This window comes from Rhinolophus sinicus, linkage group LG03 (genome assembly GCF_036562045.2).
Source record: "Rhinolophus sinicus isolate RSC01 linkage group LG03, ASM3656204v1, whole genome shotgun sequence".
Classification (NCBI taxonomy): Eukaryota; Metazoa; Chordata; class Mammalia; order Chiroptera; family Rhinolophidae; genus Rhinolophus; species Rhinolophus sinicus.
Window position 1 is genome coordinate 31,514,024 of NC_133753.1, and position 11,676 is coordinate 31,525,699.

The 11,676-nt window shown below is 40.8% G+C and overlaps 1 protein-coding gene and 1 non-coding gene across 2 annotated transcripts; one reads left to right on the forward strand and one right to left on the reverse strand.

Annotated features, from left to right (window-relative positions):
• Window positions 1-4,395: 4,395 nt before the first annotated feature.
• HSPA2 (heat shock protein family A (Hsp70) member 2) lies at window positions 4,396-6,947 on the reverse strand. The gene has a single exon (XM_019733638.2). It carries the CDS (start codon window positions 6,769-6,771, stop codon window positions 4,864-4,866), a length of 1,908 nt encoding a protein of 635 aa, XP_019589197.2. The 5' UTR covers window positions 6,772-6,947; the 3' UTR covers window positions 4,396-4,863.
• Window positions 6,948-11,337: 4,390 nt separating this feature from the next.
• LOC141570952 (small nucleolar RNA SNORD2) lies at window positions 11,338-11,406 on the forward strand. The gene has a single exon (XR_012495389.1). It is a non-coding gene; the product is annotated as a small nucleolar RNA SNORD2 (small nucleolar RNA).
• The last annotated feature ends 270 nt before the right edge of the window (window positions 11,407-11,676 follow it).

The window sequence follows — 11,676 nt, forward strand, 5'->3', positions numbered from 1 at the left end:
GCCAGATGGCACTACATGACTGGGAATGCCTCATATATTTTATCCCCATAGTTTACTTAGTGTAAGAGATGCTCAGTAAATAGTTTGTGATTGTATACTCCCATAAACTTTAAAAATATGGCAATAGACATTATCCCTACCTCCATCCTCCTAGTCTCATTCCTTGGTAAAACACAACCACAGGCTACAGTGGTATAAAATTGTAATCACCCAGATTTACATTCCATTCATTTGAGTCCTTTCTGGTTGGCTCAGATATATAAAAATCCACCTACCTATACATGGGCAATGCAGCTTTGAGGCTAGGGCTGGCTTATTGCAAGATGACTCATTTGAAAAGGAATAAGAATATTCCAGTCACTAAGTTATTTTCACCAAGCTGTGTATATAACTTGGGGTGGGGAGGACAGGGAGAAATAAGCTGAAGCTCCAGAAAGGCCTGATAAAGGCCAAGGACTCTGGATGGAATCTGTTCACCTCACAACCATTATCAGGAAGACCACACTTCAGTCAGCCTCTTCAGTTTATGCCAATGAGTGAAGAAATGATCACAGAAAACCAAAGATCTTTTATACCTCACCGTAACATCAGGCTGTCTAATGTACAAAACTAAGGTAAAAATAAAAGTTGAGAACCCAAAACAATGACCTACATAAAAGTTATATGACAAGTTACTTCACATGTGCTACAGGAACATAATATTTAAAGGAAACTTTCTATAACTCTGAAGGGACCATCTTATACTTCTGTATTACCAGACCCTAACAAAAGAAGGGGGGAAAGATTGTTTTTATGACTCCAAATTATTTATTTAGAAAATGACCCACTCACGTCTTAGGTTCGATTTTTTACCAGATAGTTTTTTTTCCCAATGACATTAAAAACTCACATCCCAAAATGGAAATATAATTTTCTATTAAAAAAATAATTCGTTGGGGTGGCCGGTTAGCTCAGTTGGTTAGAGCATGGTGCTAATAACACCAACGTTGCTGGCTTGATCCCTGCATGGGCCACTGTGAGCTGTACACTCCTTAAAAAAACAACAACACACATTTGCAAATAAAATTTAAAAACCTAAAAAATAAAAAATATTTAAAAAACTATAAAAAACCCCAATTTGTGACATTAAAGTAGGGATCAAGTTAACATCTAAATTATTTAATAATTCCAAGTAACCTGTGAGGGAAAGATTTTTTTGTTCCCCCAGTTAAGAGAAGCTTCTCAAGGTCATATAACTAAGAGCATATAACATAAAACTAAGTTGTTGGCCTCAGGTTTTAGGCCCAAGACATTAACTGAATATAATGCATGCTTATACTATGAAAAAGTTGTAATGGACAGGTTTTTCATGGTGTTACAATTCTACCTTTAAAAATTAAAATGGCAATGCCAATATTTGAATTAGCAACTCCATTTTTGGTTGCTTACTTACCCAATGTTGAATTCACAAACAACCTTATTCTGAAAGGGGTGGAGGAAACAGCCTATGGCTTCTTGATTTATTCTAAAAGACATTTCAACATTATCACCCCATTAAAGTTTCAGAAATGCATATACCCTAAATTATTTCCATTCCAAGAGCTATATCAAGAATAAATACTGGGATCTTTAGATCCATACTTTTTCTTTAAGGCATGAAATTCTATCTAATTGTAATGAAGGATAGTCCTTCAAAACAGTTTTCTCATACCTATTTATAAATTAAATATACAGAAGCAATTGAATATATTCCTCTTGTTCCTTAACCTAAACACATACAGTCTTTTAGCAACTGTCTTGTGTATGGATTTAAGATTCTTTTAAAAACTTCAAATTAATTCAAGTGTTCAAAAGCAAGGGGAACATGTCTCACAACACAACTTTAAGTAACTAATTTAAAGTAGAAGGCTTTATCATGGATCTAGTATTAGAACTTCATAAAAAAAGAAATATTTTGATTTCATCTAGATAGCCAGGCTGTATTCCTATTTAAGATTATACTTAGGATAAAGAAATTCTCATTAAGTCTCCTAGACATATTGATTAGATGATTCATTAAATATCCCATTGTGCATGTTAAGCTTAAATATGTAGCATTAGTATCTCCTAATGTACACATTTTAGTGAATTTCCATTATACATATCAAATACAAAAAAATTTAGAGTGAGCTTGTTTTGAAATTTTACACATCTCAAGTACTGTAAACAATTTATGTCTTATTTGGACAGGTGTTCAGGTTTATTGCCTCAAAACAGAGATAACTATGTTAAACAGACATTCAACTAAGAGGAATTTAAGTGCCTGTTCCGAGAATGTATTTTTTAATCCCTTAGTATTCTATATGTACTGCATTTGCTTTAGTCATGACCACTAGTCTGTAACATACTTATTACTTTCAAGTTCAAGTGATGCTTAATTATTCCTTAAACTGTAATTTACCCTTGCCCTAATATCAAGTACTTTTTCCATTGTCATTTGACTATAGCTGATCTAAAATCTGCTAAGGAGTTCCCAGGGGTTATTGGGTTACCAGTTTCAACTGACTCCTGGAAACATTGAATGGCTGCTTTGGTAGCTTTATCTTAATAATGTTCAGATCTAGGTAAATTTGAGAAGACAGAATTAAATAAAAACCCTCATGGCTAGAAGTTTTACAAAGTACTTTTCAAAATAATAGAAAATGAAGTGTCTACATAGATTGATGTTAGTGTTACAGCCATTTATCAGAGGTCAGTCCATAGGATCAGAGACTACCACTAGTCATTTTTCTGATCCTTTAGAAACTAATGTCTTCTAAGGTAAGGTCTAAAATAAGTCATACTAATACCAAATTGCACTTACAGAAAGACTCCATTATACACTGAAGTTAGAGCAAGGGATAAACACTTTCAACAAATAAAGGACTAATAAAAGTTTAATAGAACGGGTATTATCTTGGTAAAAATTAATGCTAAATGTCACTCTACGGCCACTATTGACCTGTTCTGTTAGTACCAAGGTAGTTTGTCAAATATTTACGTGATACTGTCTGTAGTCAGTGAAACACCCTTAAATGCCTCCTTGCTGAAAACTTTCCACCAGCCTGACACCAGCACTGAAAACCCAAGTTATCTTCAGCTTTTCAGTGTAAAGAGCAATTACCTTTAAAATTCTTTTAGTTTATTTTGAAGCAAATTTCATAATTGCCTTTTTATCTTCATCCGGCCACCCAAATAAAACTTGCTAAAAAGAAAAAAAATGTATATGTACATAAGAGTCAGCTTTTGGTGAGAGGGTCATTACCAAAGCCCATTATTTTTATATTTGTTTTCTACTTTTTATATTATTTCAAAAATTAATCTCTGCATGGTAAAAGGTCCACTTCTAAATTAAAAATATGGCTTCTACAATACACTATTATCTTATGAACAACATGAAGCAAATCTACATCACTTGGGAAGAGTATCAAGATGTCTATGTGTGGTGAAAACATTAGGTGAACTATACATCTTTTCCAATCAGCTTTACAGAATTCCTACCATGTTCCTGTTAAAGAGAATAAATAAAAACAAAGCAGGAGTGTAATTCCACTAAAAAAATAAACACGAACCCCTTTCTCCCAAGGATGTGGATTTTAAAGCTTAAGCTGAGGATAGTTGGCTCCCAGAGGGTTGCAATATTCCCATCTCTAACAATCTCAAATCAGATATATAAGAAAATGGACAGGTTATATATTAACAAAATACAGGATTATCTTGCAGTTTGCCTTTTAAAAAAGAAATATATTCTAGTGATTTAAGGCAGGTATTGCAAAAGCATTATGATTCTTAAATCAGAAAAAAACAAACAACAAAACACTGTATTATCTCCTCCTATCCCTCAAGAACTTCCACATGCTACTTGAAACATTTCCTTGTGAAATTTGCCTTAAGCTAAGTTGAGCTGTTTTACTAGAAAATTAAAACAAGTTTGACTAAATTTGGGCTCTTATTATTAAGTGGCTTTAAAGTCTGCCTACTGACTTGTTTTAGGCACCTGTCACAGAAAGCAATGTTTCATACTACTTTGGGCTATTATCAGAAGATAACTCCTGCCCCAGTTTTTGTTTAGAGAAAGAATAATTTTACACTTAATCGAGAATATAGCTTGTATTTTGCTGGAATAATCAGGTAGATTTTCACTTGAACACTTAAGCCAAGCCTTAGGAGTTTGGGTACACTGGAAGACCTCAGTCTGGTTTCTGTATTAAAAGAGGGGATGGGGGGAAGTTTATCCAGATCTTCTCCCCTTCAGTTGTTGGTAATTCAAAGCAGGAACCTCATCTGAGGATTGGACAAGATTGAGTTAGATAAATTTCACCTCATACTAATATCTTACTTAAAGACCAACATGGGTAAAACAGGACCAAGGGAAAATTGAAAACTCCAAGACAGTAATTTTGAGATCAATGTCAGCTTTACTTCAAATTTGTATTTATGCAATTGTTCGCAAAAAGAATGCCTGTCCTTGACTTTACTGCAATGTTCACTTTTGTCTTAAAGTAGTACATAAAAATAAACAATTCAAGCTTCTATATATTTTATTACTAAGCTTCCACAGAACATGTGTGCAAACTTCAGGTTTCCCATCTCAAACTAAGCTAACCAAAAATGCTCAAGTCAGCAAATACGCAAAATGCATTAAAGAGAAACCTCAAATAAAGTTTTAAAAAATCAAACTTTAGAACTAACCTTTTGTAATTAAACTAAGTGGTTGCACCTTTCCTTTCATATGCATACACCGGGCTAAAGACTTCCATCAATAGATCTCGTACTTGGCACAGGGACATTTCAAAGAAGAAACAAAAATAAAAGGAAAAAAAAATAGAGAAAGGAAAAGAGGTTTACTCTGACTTGAGTGAAAGCTTAGTCCACTTCCTCGATGGTGGGTCCCCCGGAGGCTCCGGACGCACCGCTGCCAGGGCCGCCTTGGTAAAGCTTGCTGATAATGGGGTTGCACACTCTTTCCAGCTCTTTCTGCTTGTGTTCATACTCATCTTTCTCTGCCATCTGGTTTCGGTCGAGCCAGTTGATCACCTCCTGGCACTTGTCGACGATCTTGTTTTTGTCCTGCTCGCTAATCTTGCCCCTCAGTTTCTCGTCTTCTACCGTCTGCTTAATGTTGTAGGTATAGGACTCCACGGCGTTTTTGGCGGCGACCCGCTCGCGATTGGCTTCATCTTCTGATTTGTACCGTTCCGCCTCCTGCACCATCCGGTCAATGTCATCCTTGCTCAGACGACCCTTGTCGTTAGTGATGGTGATTTTGTTTTCTTTACCGGTGCTCTTGTCGGCGGCGGTGACATTGAGGATGCCGTTGGCGTCGATGTCGAAGGTGACCTCGATCTGGGGGACCCCGCGGGGCGCCGGGGGAATCCCGGTCAGGTCGAACTTGCCGAGCAGGTTATTGTCCTTGGTCATGGCCCGTTCGCCCTCGTACACCTGCACCAGCACGCTGCTCTGGTTATCTGAGTAGGTGGTGAAGGTCTGCGTCTGCTTGGTGGGGATCGTGGTGTTCCTCTTGATGAGCGGGGTCATGACGCCGCCAGCTGTCTCGATGCCCAGCGACAATGGGGTCACGTCGAGTAGCAGCAGATCCTGCACGTTCTCTGACTTGTCCCCGATAAGGATGGCCGCCTGTACCGCGGCTCCGTAGGCCACCGCCTCGTCGGGGTTGATGCTCTTGTTCAGCTCCTTGCCGTTGAAGAAATCCTGCAGCAGCTTCTGGATCTTGGGGATGCGGGTGGAGCCACCCACCAGCACGATCTCCTGGATCTGGCCCTTGTCCAGCTTGGCGTCGCGCAGCGCCTTCTCTACCGGCTCCAGGGTCCCGCGGAACAGGTCGGCGTTGAGCTCCTCGAAGCGGGCGCGGGTGATGGACGTGTAGAAGTCCACACCCTCGTAGAGTGAGTCGATCTCGATGCTGGCCTGTGTGGACGAGCTCAGGGTGCGCTTGGCGCGCTCGCAAGCAGTACGAAGCCGCCGCACAGCGCGCTTATTGGGCCCAATGTCCTTCTTGTGCTTGCGCTTGAACTCCTCCGCCAGGTGGCTCACCATGCGGTTGTCGAAGTCCTCGCCGCCCAGGTGGGTGTCACCGGCTGTGGACTTCACCTCGAAGATGCCATCCTCGATGGTCAGGATGGAAACGTCGAAGGTGCCGCCGCCCAGGTCAAAGATGAGCACGTTCTTCTCCCCGCCCGCGCAGCCCTTCTTGTCCAGGCCATAGGCGATGGCCGCCGCGGTGGGCTCGTTGATGATGCGCAGCACGTTGAGGCCCGTGATGGTGCCCGCGTCCTTGGTGGCCTGGCGCTGTGAATCGTTGAAATACGCCGGGACGGTGATGACCGCGCTCTGCACCTTGCCCCCCAGGTAGGCTTCGGCGATCTCCTTCATCTTAGTGAGGACCATGGAGGAGATCTCCTCCGGGAAGAAGGTCTTGATCTCTCCCTTGTACTCCACCTGCACTTTGGGCTTCCCTCCCTCACTCACCACCCGGAACGGCCAGTGCTTCATGTCCGACTGCACTGTGGCGTCCTCGAACTTCCGTCCGATCAGCCTCTTGGCGTCGAAGATGGTGTTGGTGGGGTTCATAGCCACCTGGTTCTTGGCGGCGTCGCCGATGAGGCGTTCGGTGTCGGTGAAGGCCACGTAGCTGGGGGTGGTGCGGTTGCCCTGGTCGTTGGCAATAATCTCCACCTTGCCATGTTGGAAGACCCCCACGCACGAGTAGGTGGTGCCCAGGTCGATGCCGATAGCCGGGCCGCGGGCAGACATCCTGACTGAAAGACAGGCAAGCGACGTTAGGCGAGAACACCAGGGACGGAAAATCCGCGGCGTCAAACTAACGGTAGACTCGCACGGGACACCGCGAGCGAAACCAGAGTCTCCGGCTCCCCCTTCTCAGCTCCCGGCTCTTATAGCCACCTCCCTGCCTCCTTGTGGAAAACCCCAGAGCCAATCCGCTCCCAGGACCGCCCGCCAAAGCTTGACTGAGTGGGAGTGACCTGTCGGTGGCCCAACAGATTTCAAGTTGAGTGAGGGGCGGGACCCCGACCCGCGCCAGAAGGCGAGGGGCGGCCGTTATGCAAATGAAGCCCCTCCCACATACCCCCGCGGCCCGGGTTCGCGAAGCCTCAAGCGCCCCTGCAGCTGGGGGTGTTAGGCTCGCGCACTCCCCCTTTACCCCTGCCAGGTGTACGTGCATTTTCGTGTTCTTAAGGCGGGATTCGTCAACGCCCACTGGATTGGCAGGGCAGGCGGCCAATGAATAGCGCGAACTTCCAAGTGGGGTGGGGAAGGAAAGGCTGGGGCGTGGCTCGAGGAGGAGGGGGGGGCGCCGAGAATGGAGCCACCTGGGCTGTCGACTCTGTTCCTAGGCCTTAAGTGTACTTAGGTGCCAAGTGTACTGACGAACCTAGCGCGCAGGAGCAGGGCAATTCATTGAGTAGGTTCCACCGAGGAAATAGGGCCAGAGCCTGTTTTTTTTTAACATCATTGGCGTGGCCTCTGCATGAGAGCGGTTCCCCCCAGGCGGGGACAAAAAGAAATGACACTGAAGTTCCTGAGTCGGGCTGTCGGCCTTCTGGAAGTTTACTTTGCGTATTTCGCAGCGTCTCAGTGGGTGTGAACGCACGATATAAACTGGCGGGTGGGGACAATAATAGGAGCCCGGGAGAGCGCCCGGAGAGGCCGACGTGTTTTTCCGCGCCGCGCGCGGGAGGGCTGAGGCTTGGGAGGACGGAATGACTGCAGCTCCTCTCCCCAGCGTTTACACTTTTTCTACCTCGCTTTCCATTTTTTCTGCTTGTCCTGCCACTTGAAGCTTCCTGATTTCGTCTCCCTAGTCTCTCCACTACTTTCCTTGTTTTTGGTTTCAAGTGTTTTATCCGCTGCTTTGAGTTCTTCGCGGGAAAATCTATAATCAAAACCCTCACCTGGAAGCACCATAAAAGAACCTAGTCTCAGGCCCAGCCAGATTCTCTCATCCCCAGCATACGCACGCGCGATCGTGTTTATGACTGAGCTCAACTGAGTGCGATTATTTTCTTTAGCTATGATGAGTTACATTAGAGGCATAAACCCTCAGAGAAGGTACGTAAAGGAGCACGATTCATTTTATCGTGTGTCAGAGAACTGTGAGAATGGATTTGGAAGTACTGCCTGGAACCAGGTGATGAGGTAGACGCAGACTCCTATAAATGGGCTCCTGAAGGAAAATAAGAAAATCGCTGGGTAACACTTCACATTATGAGGGGGAAACTATAGACATCTATTCCACAAAGTTTTAAAGGGTACCTACTATGTGAGAGTAAAAAGACAAATGAAATAGTCTGTCTTTATGAGGTTGACGGTCTGGAGGGGCACAGCCAGAGAGGGAAAAGTGTATTATTGGTGAGGGCTTCCTGGAAGAGATGACATGCCTGAGCCGGGCGGTGAAGTTTGCCAACACAGAGGGGAGGAGAGGCATGGGTTGTAGTAGCATCGGCAGAAGACAGCAGTGTGTTCTGGGGCACCTACATGTTCTGTACAGAAGATTAGTGTCACTACAAGGGGAGGGATGCAAGCAAGGAATAGTCTCTTCAGGTGCATAGGATACATTTCAGAGCTTTATGTGCCACAATGTTTTCCCCCCTGAGGCTATGGGAATGGGGAACCATCCTTTGAATGAGGCTGGTAATATATAGCCCGTATCAAAGTTGTGTGAGACAGTGCTGGAGAGAAGTTTTTGTCTGAGAAACATAAATAATCTGTGACCAAAAGGTAATGTTGACAGCACCGTACAAAGTCAATCAATGAACATTTAAGTTTCTTTTATCTAGTGTTAAAACAGTAACAAAATTGTGTGTGTAATTTCCAATCTCTAAAAACACATTGGCTGTTAATTTACTAATATATTAGTTAAATAGTACTGGCTTTAACCACAATTCCCATCATCTTTTTCATGAAAAAAGTTAAAGAGAAAATTTGAACTATGACATCTTTCAAATAAAATATTAGGAAAACGAAGATAAAACCAAAAGGTTTCTATTGAAGCTGCTTAAACTGTGAGTACTTATCTCTTGATTTTTTTTTTAATCTTGTAAACTGTTGTGTTTCATGTAGTTTTTTAAAAAGAGGGAATTAGTGGGCTGGAGAGCAATCCAAATTCTTTGTAGAACTGATAATAAGTGATTTAGAGACAGGGCCCCAGCTGTAACTGAAAGCAGAAAGAACTGTAAGAAACAAAAACTCTTCAGATTTGTTGTACTCAAACAGCCCTCACACATCTAACCCCAAGCAAAGCAAGATCGCAAAAAAGCAAACATGCCAGTTCTTAAACACAAACAGTAAAATTAGAGCTTCAGAAGGGAGAGGTTCTTAGTAACTATGTACTATCTCTATGCAGTTATTACAAACAAATCTTGCAATCCAACCACCACAGTCATCTTTAACACAGTTTTCTCAAACCACAATAGCAATTTTCCTGCATTTTCATTAGCTATATGTATTTTTTTGGCTTTAACTTTTCACCTGGTAAATTGATGTTTCATGTTTCATACTTTAGCTGGCATCCTGAGCTTTTCCCAAAGAGACGCAATATTTGCATTTTGATTTTATATGAAATAATCTTTTCCGGTTCTAGAACATTATCATACACTGAGCATTCTTGGAATTTTTATATTGTTCCTTATTTGTATTGATTCTTTTTTAAAATTTTGGTCTTTGATGACGGCGGCTCAAAATTCATTAAAAACATGGACCATTGAAAATGATCAAATTAGCAAATTTATGATCAAATAATACTCATCAATGTCAGCAATGGTACATCAAAACAGGTAAACTCTACTGGTGGGAATGTAAAATAGTACAATCTTTCTGGAGGGCAGTATGACAGTATTTTTTCTTTACCTTAAATACGATCATACCCCTCATTTAGCATTACCCTGTGGGGTTCATCCTAAGGAAATAATAGAACATGCAGGTAGTATTATTTATAACAACATTAAAAAAGAAATGGCTTAAATAACTGACAATAAGCAAATGGTTACATCAGTTATAGTACATCCATATGATGAATTATTGTTAGCCATAAAAATTGTTCACAAGAATTTTAATGACACAGAAAAATGTTCTTGATATAATCAAGTGGAAAAATAATTACAAGACTTTTGTATCTTCTATATGTAGAATAATCTTATGTATATGAAAAATGCATCAGAATTGGTTATATATAGATGGTAAGATTATTGGTAATTTTTCTAAATTTCCTCATATTTTTACAATTGCTTTTTAAAACTTGACTATTAACATTCTATTGAAACACGGTTCGCTAATCCTACTATGTACATAGAAATTACTACTGATTTTCAACAAGTGAAATCTGTTTGATAGATTATAAATACTAGATGTTTCAAAATATTTTTAAAATCCAAAGACTGAGGTTACACCTAGTCTAGAAAAATAGGAGCTTTAATATATGTCAAACAAACCCTCTCTAATGAATCCCCAACACCCAGAAGAGTACCTGGAACACAGTAGTGATTCACTAGCTCAGTGTTTATTAAAAGTGACCTGAGGCACATTCTATAACCAAACAATTGGAATAACTTCATTTTTTTCCTGTATAAGAGGAAGGTTCTCTACCCACCTGTTATATTTCGGTACTAAATAATATACAGCAGAGATCAAAAGTTGAAACAAATTCTCATCTGAAAATATTTGTACTAGAGATACAAAGATGAATAAAGTAAGGTCTAAAACTATGTCATGGATACTGAGGCCTGCCTAAGACTGAGCAAGAATAAACTTTTTCAGAATTCCTAGGAAAAAAAATTTATGGATTTTCTGGAACTCTCTCAATCCCTACCCAGGTACAACCTCCATAAAGTTTGTGGATTGTTTGAGGAGGTAATGCTGGCCTGGAGAGAAGGTGGAGTAAGTCGCAGCCTATAATTTGAGGATGAGCAAACTGGAGTCAAACTAGTTATTATATTTAAAATCTCTGTAAATATTGCCATTTCATAACTCTCTAGATGTATTGTCTCAAAATATTTCTCCAATCACCTGTTACTATAGGAAAATGTTCACCATTTGTTCTCTGAGTCTTGGAAAACGGTCTGTAAAAGTTACAGTTAAATTGTAGATACACAGTAGCCTGGCGTAGGACACTACCTTGGCATGGAAGGCTGTGAGACTCAAAGAGACAATTTGTGCCTTCTTCAGTTTAGCAGTACTAACTTGGAGGACAGACTCTTGTGGAGCACTCTGAAATGATTTAAAGAAGTGAGGCTGTTGTCTTATACATGGAGAATCAGACTCAATATGCCATTATTGTTGACACTTATTAAGTGAAGTTAAATTAAGTGAAATGATGGCAATCATCTTCCAGGACTGACCTGAAATGAAGAGAATACTCATTGCTGAATACTTGAAAAAAGAATCATTAAACTCTTAAACTGAAAATAAACAAAATGAATTATACTGGTTAGAAACTTATTTCTACGAGTAAATTGTTATTTTGAGAAATGAAGTAACCCTCTGAAGAGCTAAATCAGTGGATTTTTAAATTCTTTTTGTATTATAAAGAAACCTAATTAATTTGTTCCTGTCTGTGTTTGCCATGAAATATTACTTTTCCAAACAGTCTATATTGAAAGAAAACAGGATTTGGCAATAATAATGATTTTAGTTAATTCTCTT